Source organism: Aquarana catesbeiana, linkage group LG05 (genome assembly GCF_042186555.1).
Source record: "Aquarana catesbeiana isolate 2022-GZ linkage group LG05, ASM4218655v1, whole genome shotgun sequence".
In the NCBI taxonomy this organism is placed as follows: Eukaryota; Metazoa; Chordata; class Amphibia; order Anura; family Ranidae; genus Aquarana; species Aquarana catesbeiana.
In genome coordinates this window covers 301,950,472-301,967,239 of record NC_133328.1, presented here as the reverse complement: position 1 = coordinate 301,967,239, position 16,768 = coordinate 301,950,472, and the positions used below count along the sequence as shown (strand labels likewise).

The 16,768-nt window shown below is 42.5% G+C and overlaps 1 protein-coding gene across 1 annotated transcript in view; it reads right to left on the bottom strand.

The window, feature by feature from the left end:
• LOC141144794 (dynein axonemal heavy chain 5-like) overlaps nucleotides 1–16,768 on the bottom strand; it is a 454,887-nt gene that overhangs the window by 263,900 nt on the left and 174,219 nt on the right. The window contains exons 44-46 of the mRNA XM_073630823.1: nucleotides 8,375–8,569; nucleotides 6,695–6,829; nucleotides 520–709 (exon numbers count right to left, since the gene is read on the bottom strand). Coding sequence (XP_073486924.1) covers nucleotides 520–709; nucleotides 6,695–6,829; nucleotides 8,375–8,569 — 520 coding nt within the window. The remainder of the gene's footprint in view (nucleotides 1–519; nucleotides 710–6,694; nucleotides 6,830–8,374; nucleotides 8,570–16,768) is intronic.

Sequence of the window (16,768 nt, the reverse complement as noted above, 5' to 3'; positions counted from 1 at the left end):
ACAAGCTGAGATTAGGAGCACTCCCTTTAAGAGAGTGCTCCTAATCTCAGCTCATTACCTGTATAGAAGACACCTGAGAGCCAGAAATCTTTCTGATTGATAGGGGATCAAATACTTATTTCACTCATTAAAATGCAAATATTTCTGAATATTTTTGTTGTTATTCTGTCTCTCACTGTTAAAATAAACCTACCAACAAAATTATGGACTGATCATTTCTTTGTCAGTGGGCAAACGTACAAAATCATCAGAGAATCGAATACTTTTTTCCCACACTGTATCAGATTTGACTGGACAGAAATGCCAACCCTTTTGGCTGGTAAAACAACTCCTTTATTTGTATTTCAACTATGGATTCAGCTGTTTTCCTGGAGTTCAGCTTTAATATAGATTAAATACATGGTATACATATTTTGCATCATATTGCCATAATAAAAACATAAATGTGATTTAGATAAGACATGCAGGTGTTTTCAGCTGTTATGTTCATCCTGCTCAGTGCCAGATTTGCATGCTTACCATGTCTCACTAGCTGTGTCTCATACAGCTGGATAAGTTTCAGAATCCAAGGAGGATGATGGATAAGGCCAGCTTCTTCTGTCTGTTTCTGTATGGCTGCTTCCAGCTCTGGATAACCAGCTTTATCCAGAGTTATTCCAGGGAACAAATCATTTATCAGACTCATAAACAATGGCTCGTCTTCATCCACCTAAGAGCACAGCAACATTTTATTGTATTACTGTGTGCAATGGTTCTAATGTATGTAAATTTTCCTGCTATTTTCAGAATCTTTTAAAATTATTTACTGTGAACATGTTCTGTGAAATGGCACTATCATAAACACGATAATTTGAACAAAACAAAAGTGTCAGTGATTTTAAACGACTTAAAAAAAAAAAACGAAAAAAAAAACAATTATATGCCACAAAGTTATCTAGGGATAGGCCTTTTTAATATTTTTGCTTTATAAACCACAATTAAAATATTTTGACATTTTATTTTTGTCACCTTACTGAAGCCAGATCAGTACAAGAAGCACTGCTGTGTCATCTTAAAGTATGAAGATTTTTTCAAAGCTTTTGTGCTTTCTATATTTGCATTCACTATGGTTCCTTTCCTTTTATAACACTTATGCCCCGTACACACGGTCGGATTTTCCGACGGAAAATGTGAGATAGGACCTTGTTGTCGGAAATTCCGACCGTGTGTAGGCTTCATCACACATTTTCCATCGGATTTTCCGACACACAAAGTTGGAGAGCAGGATATAAAATTTTCCGACAACAAAATCCGTTGTCGGAAATTCCGATCGTGTGTAAACAAATCTGACGGACAAAGTGCCACGCATGCTCAGAATAAATAAAGAGATGAAAGCTATTGGCCACTGCCCCGTTTATAGTCCCAACGTACGTGTTTTACGTCACCGCGTTTAGAACGATCGGATTTTCCGACAACTTTGTGTGACCGTGTGTATGCAAGACAAGTTTGAGCCAACATCCGTCGGAAAAAATCCTAGGATTTAGTTGTCGGAATGTCCGAACAAAGTCCGACCGTGTGTACGGGGCATAACACCAAAAAGTAGCTATAGAGGTCAGGCCTATATCATACAGAAGCTTTGGAGCATAGTATTGTACATTATCTATATGCATCCGTTGTCAGGATTCACATTTTATATAATCTAAGGCCCCTTTCACACGGACGGATAGAATGGTGCTTTTAGCTGTGGATTTTCTAGTTTTCTACCGCATCTAAAAGCACACAATGCTTTCCTATGGCCCCATTCACACACTGCGTTTAGCTGCGATTTGGTTGCATGTTTAGTTTAGTTTAGTTAGTTCCGTGCAGGATAGAAAAAATAGAATTGACTGCGTCCAGGAGCGATTTAGCGCAGATATCCGCACATAACCGCAGGTAATGGCAGTGCACTGTGTCAGCTGCGGATAACAGTGCCGAGCTGCTCATCGGGAAAGGAAAAATGTTTTTTTCCTTTCCCAATGAGCGACAAGCATGGGCATCCGACTTGGATCCCCGCCAATGCCCGGCACTGTTTGGTATGAATCTTGAGGGGGAACTCCACGCCAAATTTTAAATAAAAAACCGGCATGGGTTCCCCCTCCAAGAGCATAGCAGGCCCTTCAGTCTGGTATGGATTTTAAGGGGAACCCCCTACGCCGAAAAAACGGCGTGGGGTCCCCCCAAAATCCATACCAGACCCTTATCCTAGCACGCAACCTGGTCGATCAGGAAAGGGGGTTGGGACGGGTGAGTGCCCCCCCCTCTGGAACCGTACCAGGCCGCATGCCCTCAACATGGGGGGGTTGGTGCTTTGGGGCAAGGGGGCCCCCCACCCCAAAGCACCTCGTCCCCATGTTGATGAGGACAAGGGCCTCTTCCCGACAACCTTGGCCGTTGGTTGTCGGGGTCTGCGGGCAGGGGGCTTATCGGAATCCGGGAGCCCTCTTTAATAGGGGGGCCCCCAGACCCCGGCCCTCCACCCTATGTGAATGAGTATGGGGTACATGGTACCCCTAACCATTCACCTAGGAAAAAGTGTCAATTAAATAAAAACACAGTAGACAGGTTTTTAAAGTGATTTATTAGGCAGCTCCGGGGGTCTTCTTCCGACTTCGGTGGTCTTCTCCCTTTCTCCGGTGTCATCTCTGCGCTCTCTGGTTCTTCTCCGGTTCCTTCTTCCTTCTGCCGGGCTCCTCCGCTATCTTCTGCTCTTTTGTCGCTCTTTTGCTAGCCGAGGAGCCTGGTCTCCCGAGAGGCCTTCTTTCCTCTTCTCTTCCTGAGATTCACCCGGTGACCCCGCCCCTTATGCCGTCACAGTCCCTTCATGCCTCCGCTAGCAAAAGAGCGGAAAAAGAGCAGAAGATAGTGGAGGAGCCCGGCAGAAGGAAGAAGGCACCAAAGAAGAACCAGAGAGCATGAAAACGACACCGGAGAGAGGGAGAAGACCACCGAAGTCGGAAGAAGACCACCGAAGTCGGAAGAAGACCACCGAAGTCGGAAGAAGACCCCTGGAGCTGTCTAATAAATCACTTTAAAAACCTGTCTACTGTGTTTTTTTAATTGACACTTTTTTCCTAGGTGAATGGGTAGGGGTACCATGTACCCCATACTCATTCACATAGGGTGGGGGGCCGGGATCTGGGGCCCCCCCTATTAAAGGGGGCTCCCGGATTACGATAAGCCCCCCCGCCCGCAGACCCCAACAACCAACGGCCAGGGTTGTCGGGAAGAGGCCCCTGTCCTCATCAACATGGGGACAAGGTGCTTTCCTTGTCCCCAAGGACGCCCCCCTTGCCCCAAAGCACCAACCCCCCCATGTTGAGGGCATGCGGCCTGGTACGGTTCAGGAGGGGGGGCGCTCACTGGTCCCCACCCCCTTTCCTGACCGACTGGGCTGCGTGCTCAGATAAAGGTCTGGTATGGATTTTGGGGGGGGACCACACGCCGTTTTTTCGGCATAGGGGGTTCCCCTTATAATCCATACCAGACCGAAGGGCCTGTTATGCTCTTGGAGGGGGAACCCATGGCGGTTTTTTATTTAAAATTTGGCGTGAAGTTCCCCCTCCAGATTTATACCAAACAGTGCCGGGCATTGGCGGGGATCCAAGTCGGATTCCCGTTCAATACGAGTCGGTACCCTGTCGGGTTGCTATGGAAATGGCAAACCGCAGCTAAACGCAACCGCAGCTAATTGCACTGTACAAATGCAGCTGATCGCAGTGCCTGGAGTCTTGAATTTCACAGAAAAAAAACCATGCTTTTAACTGCGGCAGAATAGCCGTCCGTGCGAAAGGCGCCTAACTGTTCAGAAAAACCCAAACTGGTACAAATTGACTCACATCATGCCTAAGAAGTCTTTCCATTCCGAACGCCTGCTCAACAAATTCTTATTTGCAGGGTTAATGAATGTAGCTTAGCATAGACCAAGCAAGACTAAATTTAAAAGAAACACGCACCATACCAGTCTTTTAAGGCAAGCTATTTTGACTGGTTTGGCCAATATGCTACCCATTCATGATGTAGGGATAACAATAGCAACTGCACACTCTACCAGACCAATCTCAGATGGGCTTTGGTCTTTACAGTCAGTGCAAAAATAAAATATGTTAGCATATACAGTATAAATATTTGTAGATAAGAAAATAATGTGGCCAAGTACATTGGTAAGGTCTCAAAAAATCTAAAACACTTCTGTAAATGGTAGCTGTAGCTATGGCTGGTGGGGCATGCAACGCCATGCTGCAATATATGAGTAAGCCCAGTGTTTGAGTGTCATTCTAAAGCTGGCCATACATTATACAATTTTCTTACTCAATTTCTTTTAGATGTACCTTCAACTATGTATTGCAATGGCCTGCCTGATTGCATACAAATTGAAAGTGTTTTGGTTTGACCTCATACTATATGGCTATGGTAAATCTAAAGGAAGATTGTACAAGAAAATTGTTGACTGTATGGCCAGCCTAAGATCTGGTGTGTACTTAGTGGTAGACCTTTTGTCCTTTATCCCCTTCCCGCCGACCGTACGCAGATATGCGTACTCGGCTTTCCGGGGTTATACCGGGATGATGCCTGCAGCTGCAGGTATCATCCCGGTACCGTTGTTTCCAGCGGGCGATCGGCTACCCGAGTATAACAACCGATGCGGCTAAAAGCCGCTCGGCTGTTATACCGGAGGAGCGGGAGGGGACATCCCCCCCCTCCCGCCGCCTCCCGCCGCTGTTACCGGGCCTCCCGTGCGATCGGGAGGCCCGGTGTCCGATCGGGTATCTTCGGCAGCTGGGGGCGGGCTGGAACGAAGCTGTCATGACGTCACTTCCCGTTTACTCGGCTGCCAATGGCGCCGAATTTAAAAAAGTACACAGTATTCAGAATCGCCGTTTTCGGCAATCTGAATACTTTGAAGTGTAAAGGAGGGATGGGGGGTCTTTTAGATACCCCATCCCTCCATAAAGAGTACCTGTCACCACCTATTACTGTCACAAGGGATGTTTACATTCCTTGTGACAGCAATAAAAGTAAAAAAAAAAAAAATTTTTTTTAAAACACAATTTATAAAGTAAAAAAAAAATGAAAAAAATAAAAAAAAAATAAAATATTTTTTAAAGTGCCCCTGTCCCCGCGAGCTCGCGCAGCGAAGAAAACACATATAGAAGTCACGCACGCATATGTAAACGGTGTTCAAATCACACATGTGAGGTATCGCCGCGATCATCAGAGCAAGAGCAATAATTCTAGCCCTAGACCTCCTCTGTAACTCAAACCTGGTAACCGTAAAAAAATTTGAAAGCGTCGCCTATGGAAATTCATAGGTTCCGTAGTTTGTCGCCATTCCACGAGTGCGTGCAATTATAAAGGGTGACATGTTTGGTATCTATTTACTCGGCGTAACATCATCTTTCACATTATACAAAAAAATTGGGGTAACTTTACTGTTTGGATTTTTTAGAATTCATGAAAGTGTCCCTTTTCCAAAAATTTGTGTTTAAAACACCGCTGCACAAATACCGTGTGATAAAAAATATTGCAACAATCGCCATTTTATTCTCTAGATTCTCTGCTAAAAAATATATATATAATGTTTGGGTACTCTAATTAATTTTCTAGCAAAAAATACGGATTTTAACTTGTAAACACCAAATTTCAAAAATAGGCTTAGTCATGAAAGGGTTAAATGCTACAATCTCTGTACTCATGCCAGACTATACCCTAAAGCCTGTGGCATGTATGAATCATGCCTGTAGATGGTAAAAATCCCATGAGCTATCAGTGGCCAGAAAAAATATTATGCAATTTATCTTTTTGTCCTAGCTATTGATGGACAATGTAGCTAAAATACAACTAAATATCCAACTTAAATGGCAAAAGCAAAATTAAAAGCCCTTCCGATACAGGGAACAGTAAAGTGGGCACCGTTACTTGTTAAAACGTGCATAACATCCACTCTCTGTTACATGCAACATGTACTGTAGTTTAATTTTCTTTTAAAATGGTAAAGCCATAACAACAATGGCCATTGAGTTAAGTGAGATAATTGCCAAATAATTGCCAGATAAATAAACATTATAAAGACTGTATAGCAACAATTACACTGAAGTGATTTCAGCATAAACGGACTGTACAGGAACAAAAACAATGTAAGATAACTGTTTCAGGTTATTAAGTTGATGCTCATGGATGTAAAATCCTAGAGATGAATATTGCCTTAGGCATAGGTGACAGCGGGAGGACAGTTAATTATATTTTTACTGTATGGTCTATAGTCACATGGTGAGGTTGTACATAGTTACTTCTAAATGTCATAATGAGGATCAATGCATTAACCTAGCATTACAGTATGTTTTAGAGTAGTTTATAGCTGATCTTTTTTTTTTTTTCATTGAGGCTAAAGGTTTCACTATAAACAATCATATAATCAGTATCTTATGCATCTGTTAGAAATATAAATTGTAATGGTGACATTATTTTTTGTCTTTTGCTTCAAGTGCATATTCTGTATGTTCTCAAAGTTATTTTCTTATGTAACTTGCAAGCTGACATATGTCAAATGGAGAAAATCTGAAATATTAACATGCAGGATCGTATCTAAAATAGTTATGTCACCCGTTATGCCACCACCATGTCATTTGGCTGATTCACCATTTATATAAATATCTACAAGAAAACCAGTGGAACATACAAGCTTTGACAGGTTCATGTCACGTAGAACTCTCATTACTACTGTCTTCTCTGGCTCTTCAGGATTGGATCTTTTCACTGCTCCCAGAGTTCTAAGGACAGAGAGGATATTCCGCAATCCAAAGTCATAATGAACCTGAAAATAAAAATAAGCAATAATGTATATAATATATGTACTAAGTTAAATTTACCCAAAATGTACCTTGAACATGTGCACCTTTTATATTCAGAGTTACTAACAAGACCTGCTCTCCTGGACAATAATAGGAATTTATTTTCTTATTTATGCAAGAATTTCCAATATTCGATGAGTACATGGAGAACTAACAATTTACAAATATTTGTGATTATACTTGTCACAGCATTGCACATGCACCTTTGTTGTTGGCAAAATGTAGGCAAGCAAGAATTAAAAACTAACACGTACACCAAGTACAATAAATTCTAAATGCAAAACTTTCAATGAGCAACAGTTTTAGTTCATTATATTTTAGGTAAACCCACATATTACCAAAGTTAAGTTAGCTCTGAATAACTGATAGTTTGCAATTTCCTTACAAATGTATTATACTGTAGTTAATATGCAGCCTAAACTTTTTTTTTGTTTTTTATAGAACAGGGATGAGTGAGAGAATCTCTACATGGGGAACTGCAAATTTATTTCCAAGCCTCCTGACAGCAGATTAAGATGGATTAGGATCCATTCAGATACAATTTGCAACAAAAAATACTTTTAGTGCCAGGAAGGGTTAGAATCTGTCTGGTGTTTATTTCTCTCTGTGTTTTTGCTGGAGCAGTTTACCCTTAGACCCCTTTCACACTGGGGCCGCGTTGGTGGTAAAGTGCCGCTCATTTTAGCGGCTGTTTACTGCTGTTTACCGCTTTATCAGCCGCTAGTGGGGCGCTTTTAACCCCAAAGAAGGGTTTAAAAACTCTGGTGTTGCGGCACTTCTGAATTGCTTTTCATTCTTTGCAATGGGCAGGGGCATTTTGGGAGCGCTGTATACAGCGCTCCCAACCTGCCCCAAAGATGCTGCTTGCAGGACTTTTCCGAACGTCCCTCAAAGGCAACACCCAGGTGTGAAAGCACCCATTGCAGAGAATGGGAGGCAGTTTTCAGGCGATTTACAGGCGCTATTTCTAGCGCTAAAGTGCCTGAAAACTGCCTCAGTGTGAAAGGGGTCTTACTTCTAATTTTGGCTATACTTGGTATGTCAAGGAATAATGGTGTCACCAGAACTAAGACTGAAGGGAAATCTCCCCAAAGGGGAAAAGAGAGAGGTCCATGCAAAACATGTTTTGACCAGGGTTATGTGATTAACAACTACAACAGAACTTTTGTATACATACATTGTTTTGTGACTTGTCAAGCACCATTCATTATTCCAAAGAAACCCTATCACAAGAAAAGTATATGCAACCCCATGGTGATCTCCTCTAACAAATACTATTTGTCTGGTTGTTATTGTGGGATCAACACTTTCTGAGTCGCTGAACTGGAACATTTAGATGTTCCTATTTGCATGCTTGCTCCAGGTGAAAGTGTTAAAACACTTTCAGCATGACAGCCAAGCAACACAATTACAAGAATGAGATACATGGCAATCTTCATGTTTCTTTCTCAGTAGGTTTCCTTTAGGTTGGTATCATCTTTTATTAGATTTCTGCATGTTTCACCCACCTGTTTTGATAACTGTTCCTCACACAGCTTGTACAGGGTGTAAAATTTACGACTTAGGATTAGGTTGTCTCGGAAACCAGCACTGGCTAGCTTTACCCTCATAATGATAGCTCGATCTGGTACCATCATAGCCACTGTGCGGAACTGAACTTTCAAATTCTCAGGAAGTTCTTGACGACCTGCATAGCCTGGGTTCTATAAAACAAAATAACATTTTATAAACAAATGCATATCCTGAAATTAAAAAAAGTACTAAATTGTACTAAGTTGTAGCAAATGCATCATATACTGTATTTCAAAAGCAGGTCCTCATTCCATATATATTTATTTTTACATTCTGGACAGTTTTTAATGACTATATCTTATGTCATCCCAATTTCAGTCATCAAACCTGAAGCTCCTCAGCAAGTGTGCGTGAGAAGCCTACTGGAGGCAACACATACAGTATACACTATCTACAGTATATAGCTTAGCACAGGATGTGTGTTACTGGCATCATCACCAGGTGAAAATGGAAAAAAAAGGCCCCCCAAACAGAAAACCCAAAGTAGCCACCACATCCAAGTATTGGTAGGCTGCAATATTTTTTTTTCTTTTGTTTGGGAGTTTAGATACATTTTATTCTAAGTATGTTTGAATGTCCTTTCCTATTCCACCTCTACCCAGTAAAATAATTGGAGCCAGGAAATAAACCCCTCAGTGATTGGCCAAGGCAGATAAATATTCATAACTCAATACACTGTTACTACTAACACTAACTACTAGAGACAACTTAACAGCAGTAGGGAAAATAATAGATACGGAGCTTAGGAGAAACCTAGCAAGCACAGAAAACAAAATTTGTTGACTAATGATGAACAGTTTGAAATATTGGGGTTGATTTACTAAAACCGGAGAGTGAAAAATCTGGTGCAGCTGTGCATGATACCCAATCAGCTTCTAACTTCAGCTTGTTCAATTAAGCTTTGACAAAAACAATTGGAAGCTGATTGGTTTCTACGCAGATCTGCACCAGATTTTGCACTCTTCAGTTTTTAGTAAATCAACCCCATTGTCATTAAGAGGGCCAATTTAGTATACAGAAGAGCAAAGTCAATTAAAGATTTGTTAGTACACAGTCATTTTGTGATCATCAACAAAAGGCCAGAGGGATAAGGTGGTTTTAAAAATGTGGTAATTGTGACTTTCATAATTATATTCTAGAAGAGCATGAGTTAAGATTATCTACCTCAAGTGTAAAGGATCTTTTAACTGTGATGCCGCGTACACACGAGCGGACTTTTCGACCAGACTGGTCCAACGGACCAAGTCCGGCGGACAATTTGACCGTGTGTGGGCTTCATCGGACCTGCAGCGGACTTTTTCGGGCGAAAATCTGACGGACTTTAGATTTGGAACATGTTTAAAATCTTTCCGACGGACTCGAGTCCGGTCGAAAAGTCCGCTCATCTGTATGCTAGTCCAACGGACAAAAACCGACGCTAGGGCAGCTATTGGCTACTGGCTATCAACTTCCTTATTTTAGTCCAGTCATACGTCATCACGTACGAATCTGTTGGACTTTGGTGTGATCGTGTGTAGGCAAGTCCGTTCGTTGGGAAAGTCTGTCCCAAGTCGCCGAAAGTCCGTCGGATAGACCTTCGGACCAGTATGGTCAAAAAGTCCGCTCGTGTGTACGCTGCATGATACTCAAGGAGTTATATTTGTGCTTGTGGAGCATTCTACTATAAGGACAGTGAGAAAATGGTTGTACTGTATATGATATACAGTATGTACTTATCATCTAGGATCTCCTGTAGCAAAACATTTCACCACTGAACATAATTATTATGTTACACATTGACAAAATCAAATGTGGGTTATGTGGAGTGATCAGTATAAAGGAATATTACAAAGGGAAAGTATAAAGTCCGCTGCAGGTCCAAAGAAGCCCACACACGGTCGAATTGTCCGCCGGACTTGGTCCGTTGGACCAATCTGTTCGAAAAGTCCGCTCGTGTGTACGCGGCATCACAGTTAAAAGATCCTTCACACTTGAGGTAGATACTCTTAACTCATGCCCTTCTAAAATATAATTACGAAAGTCACAATTACCACATTTTTAAAACCCCCTTATCCCTCTGGCCTTTTGTTGATGATCACAAAATGACTGTGTACTAACAAATCTTTAATTGACTTTGCTCTTCTGTATACTAAATTGGCCCTCTTAAAGACAATGGGGTTGATTTACTAAAAACTGAAGAGTGCAAAATCTGGTGCAGATCTGCGTAGAAACCAATCAGCTTCCAATTGTTTTTGTCAAAGCTTAATTGAACAAGCTGAAGTTAGAAGCTGATTGGGTATCATGCACAGCTGCACCAGATTTTTCACTCTCCGGTTTTAGTAAATCAACCCCAATGTTTCAAACTGTTCATCATTAGTCAACAAATTTTGTTTTCTGTGCTTGCTAGGTTTCTCCTAAGCTCCGTATCTATTTTTTTCCCTACTGCTGTTAAGTTGTCTCTAGTAGTTAGTGTTAGTAGTAACAGTGTATTGAGTTATGAATATTTATCTGCCTTGACCAATCACTGAGGGGTTTATTTCCTGGCTCCAATTATTTTACTGGGTAGAGGTGGAATAGGAAAGGACATTCAAACATACTTTAGAATAAAATGTATCTAAACTCCCAAACAAAAGAAAAAAAAATACATTGCAGCCTACCAGTACTTGGATGTGGTGGCTGCTTTGGGTTTTCTGTTTGTAGGGCCTTCTTTTTACATTTTCACCTGGTGATGATGCCAGTAACACACATCCTGTGCTAAGCTATATACTGTAGATAGTGTATACTGTATGTGTTGCCTCCAGTAGGCTTCTCACGTTGCCTGCCAACAGATGCTTTTTTGTCCCTTGCCACCAGATGTGGATTGTCACTTGCCACATCACCTGCCTTCATATGTAGTTTGTCACTTGCCCCGTCACCTGCCACCAGATGCATTTTGTTCCTTGCCACGTCACCTGCCACCAGATTTGGATTGTCACTTGCCACGTCACCTGCCATCAGATGCAGCTTGTCATTTGCCACGTCGCCTGCCACCACAGGAAGGTTGTCACTGCAGTGGCGGCAGCACAGGTGTGCGCATTAGTTCAGAGGCAAGCCTGGAGTAGTGGGTAGTGAGGGAGAACAGCGGTAATGGGGGGGGCGCGGGTAGTGAGAGATGATCTCTCACCTGCAGCAGTGTATTGGTAGTCTTCCACGCTGTGTCGGCGGAGGAGCAGTGATGGAGGCGGGCAGTGAGAGATGATCTCAGCTCTCTGCTCCCCCGCCTCACCTCCAGCATTATAGCAGCCCTGCTGTGAGTGTGAAGAGCAGCGATGTAGGCGGGCGGTGAGAGATGATCTCATCTCTCTGCTTGCTCGCCTCAATATAGCGGCCCCGCTGTGAGCATTGAACAGCGGTGATGCGGGCGGGTGGTGAGAGATGATGTCATCTCTCTGCTCGCTCCGCCACCCCTCGTCAAACAGTGCAGCCTTCGCGGCCCGGCTGCAAACAGGCCACGGCCCGGCAGTGGCCCGCGGCCCGGGGGTTGATGACCCCTGTAGTAGAAGATACTTAGCTATATCTTAACTCCACTAACTACTAGGAGATCAATCCCAGAACATTCCTGAACAATCACAGAATGAAATATACACTATATTCCGAAAAGTTTTGGGACTGCCTTTACACGCACATGAACTTTAATAGCATCCCAGTCTTACTCCGTAGGGTTCAATATTGAGTTGGCCCACCTTTTGCAGCTATAACAGCTTCAACTCTTCTGGGAAGGCTGTCCACAAGGTTTAAAAGTGTGTCTATGGGAATGTTTGACCGTTTTTCCAGAAGCGCATTTGTGAGGTCAGGCACTGAAGGTGTTCTATTGGGTTGAGGTCAGAACTTTGCGCAGGCCAGTCACGTTCCTCCACCCCAAACTCGCTCATCCATGTCTTTATGGACCTTGCTTTGTGCACTGGTCCAAATCATTTGGTGGAGGGGGAATTATGGTGTGGGGTTGTTTTTCAGGGGTTGGGCTTGGCCCCTTAGTTCCAGTAAAGGGAACTCTTATGGCGTCAGCATACCAAGAAATCTTGGACAATTTCATGCTCCCAACTTTGTGGGAACAGTTTGGAGGTGACCCCTTCCTGTTCCAACATGACTGTGCACCACTGCACAAAGCTTCTGCCAGATAATATCTGTACCTGTAAACAAGCCTGTTCAATTTGTTGCTGAGCAGAATACAGAAGGTCCACCTCTGGTGGTGTCCACCACCAGTCAGCACGTCTCATAAGGCTTTGATCTAAGCCCATGAAGGTAAGGGCAATGTGAGCATAGTTGTATGCAGAGTTCGCACAGTGATCGAGTGTCACCTATCCAAACACCAACAATCACCAATGAACTTCCTTAATTAAGAGCACTACAGATGTTGCACACACTGAGGGTATATTCTTGACATAGAACTAATTGTGTGATTTATTAGCATCAGCGGATTGCATCATATACGAAGTATACCCACAGCATCTCAATATTGCACTTGTTTACGATATTTTTTCATTTTTTTATTATCTTTAAACCTTCACTGGTGACTTAACACTGATATTCACATAAGTCACGCATAGGAATTTATGTTTATTTTTTCTGCATTTTTGTGTTTTGCGCGAAATTATTTATAGATTTATTTGATTATTTTTGGTGGTCATGTGTACACTACAGATTTTGAAGCAACACGTTTAGTATTTTGCAGTACACGGCAACATATGCGCCATTGGATAGTAGCGCAGAGGTCCTTTCACGTTTATTATTACTGTGGCATTGTCTAATAGGATCCTGACCTTTCAGCTGAAATATCTAGAGTTGTAAACATAATCAAATCTCTTGAAGCCACAGAATGTTGATAGGGAGCCAGTATTCCTCTAGCATCCATGTTCCTGCACCAATAAAGTATCTAGGATTCCTCCTCTGTTGTGATAATCTTCTAATGCCGCGTACACACGACCGGACTTTCCGTCAGAATAAACTCTGACGGTCTTTCCGACGGAGTTCCGACGGAGTTCTGCTGAAACGGACTTGCCTACACATGATCACACCAAAGTCCGTTTGTTTAGAATACGATGACGTACGACGGAACTAGAAAAGGAAGTTCAATAGCCAGTAGCCAATAGATTCCCTTGCGTCGTTTTAGGTTCGCCGGAATAGCATACAGACAAATGGTTTTCCCGATAGGAATTGATTCCGTCGGAAAGATTTAAAACATGTTCTATGTCCATCAGAATTTTTGAAAATAAAAGTCCACTGGAGCCCACACATGATCGGAATATCCAATGAAATGATTCCGTCTGACCTTTTCTGCCGGAAAGTCCGGTCGTGTGTATGCGGCATGAGAGGAAGGAAGGATTTTTTTTTTAACCCCCAGGCTAGAGACAATCTGGTGTCAGGTGAATTGATTTGTTCAAAAACTGAATAAATTTGCCCCATGCTATCAGGTTGTTAAATTGCAGGGGTCGGAAGTGAAGCTGGGCACACGGGACTGCTTCGAATGAGGCTACCATAAGCCCTAGAATGCACATGCACAAATAAAGATTCGTTCAACTCTTGGATCGACAAGGAAGATATGGTTGTGGCTAGATGGTACACTTGGATACAGCACCTCATCCCAAAAAAATTTTTAGATAGCTAATGGATGTAGGGACAGGGGATTATTACGGAGCTAAGGTCAAGTATGCAAAGATGGAGAAGAAGATTTAAAATGGCAAAATTACAAAATGTATTTATTAGTAATAATACAAACATGAAAAAACACTCAAATCGTTTACACTTAAAATAGACTTATATATTGCGTGCGACCCAAGGTATAGTAGAGTAGGCCAGATGGAGATGGCCATCGAGATAGGGGCTCGGTTTCCTACATGTTTCGCCAAGACATTGGCTTCCTCAGGGAACAAGAGCTCAAATTGGGTATAGAGAAGTCTGTACATAGGGATACAGAAAACATCATATAAGCAGAAATATTTAACAGTACGATATTTAGTGCACAATTGAGTAATGTAGTATTGTGGCTGGACAATCATGCAGAGAGGTGGCTCCCATGATTCCGGTAACGCAAACGTACCTGAAAGACCGACACCCAGGGGGGGCACGGAAAGTGTCACCACAGGGGGGGAAGGGGCAGGCCGCGCCGTATATTGTGCCTGCAGGGGGCACGCAGTAAACCTGGCAAAGGAATGCATTGGAGATAGGTGAGTGGATGTTGAATATAAATTAAACGTTACGTTTAAGAGAGTACTCGAAGTGATGCAATTGTACATCGGTTGCATAAAGCAGAGAAAATATATTTTTTTTAAAAAAGAAACTCACACTGTTGATTAAAAACAGTAGGTTGCAGGGGGCAAGAGGTGCCTGTGAATGAGTGCGCACACACAGCAGGGCAGTTGACAGGGTTGGCAATCGATTGGTAAATGGCCTATATGGGAAAATAAGTTTACAGGTGGGCCTAGTGGTCATCATAGAAATGGGGAGAAAAAATAGCGCCAAAGATAAACTTACTTAATGAGGTACACTGCAAGGCAAATGGCTGGTTAGGTGTTTACAAAATCAAATGCATAAGGCAGAGTCTTTTTGGAAAAGCAGCAGGTGCAATGTGTCCTAAAGAGGAATAAATGAAACAGGGCTGTATTAGGAAAGCAAAGACTATACTAAAAGGGACTAGGAGACTGGTTAAAAAGCAGGAAAATGATTTACCTGGTTGGCCGTATAGCAAAGAATGTAACTCATAAGAGGTCAATATTGAGGATTGCCAGGGAGATGGATGGTGACTCAGAGATAGTAGCTCCTAAAGGGAATGATGTGTGTGGGAGCCTGTATTTGCTCCCACACACAGTAATCAGGTAATCTGGGATCCCCACTACATTAACAACATTTCTTCAACTCTACCTCTTACTGAAGCCCTCAATCATTCCCTTTAGGAGCTACTATCTTGGAGTCACCATCCATCTCCCTGGCAATCCTCAATATTGACTTCTTATGAGTTACATTCTTTGCTATACGGCCTACCAGGTAAATCATTTTCCTGCTTTTTAACCAGTCTCCTAGTCCCTTTTAGTATAGTCTTTGCTTTCCTAATACAGCCCTGTTTCATTTATTCCTCTTTAGGACACATTGCACCTGCTGCTTTTCCAAAAAGACTCTGCCTTATGCATTTGATTTTGTAAACACCTAACCAGCCATTTGCCTTGCAGTGTACCTCATTAAGTAAGTTTATCTTTGGCGCTATTTTTTCTCCCCATTTCTATGATGACCACTAGGCCCACCTGTAAACTTATTTTCCCATATAGGCCATTTACCAATCGATTGCCAACCCTGTCAACTGCCCTGCTGTGTGTGCGCACTCATTCACAGGCACCTCTTGCCCCCTGCAACCTACTGTTTTTAATCAACAGTGTGAGTTTCTTTTTTAAAAAAAATATATTTTCTCTGCTTTATGCAACCGATGTACAATTGCATCACTTCGAGTACTCTCTTAAACGTAACGTTTAATTTATATTCAACATCCACTCACCTATCTCCAATGCATTCCTTTGCCAGGTTTACTGCGTGCCCCCTGCAGGCACAATATACGGCGCGGCCTGCCCCTTCCCCCCCTGTGGTGACACTTTCCGTGCCCCCCCTGGGTGTCGGTCTTTCAGGTACGTTTGCGTTACCGGAATCATGGGAGCCACCTCTCTGCATGATTGTCCAGCCACAATACTTCATTACTCAATTGTGCACTAAATATCGTACTGTTAAATATTTCTGCTTATATGATGTTTTCTGTATCCCTATGTACAGACTTCTCTATACCCAATTTGAGCTCTTGTTCCCTGAGGAAGCCAATGTCTTGGCGAAACATGTAGGAAACCGAGCCCCTATCTCGATGGCCATCTCCATCTGGCCTACTCTACTATAATTTGGGTCGCACGCAATATATAAGTCTATTTTAAGTGTAAACGATTTGAGTGTTTTTTCATGTTTGTATTATTACTAATAAATAAATTTTGTAATTTTGCCATTTTAAATCTTCTTCTCCATCTTTGCATACTTGACCTTAGCACCTTAATAATCCCCTGTCCCTACATCCATTAGCTCTTGGATCGACAAGTCTGGGAGCAGAGACTGGGCACCTTTTCATACCAGCAATGATGTGTCTGTAGATATGAGGCTCAAGACTTGCAGTGAAGCTGGGCTTCTGGCTTGGGTTTTGCCTTCGGGGTCAAAGCCTGGGAGTAACTAAAGGGAGTCCTCTTCACCATAGGAACAGTGATTATTTTTACCAGCCTGAGGCCTGAACTTTTTCTGTTGAGATAGATGAGTACTCTTACCTCCAGTGACATCCTTGATGAGGATGACCA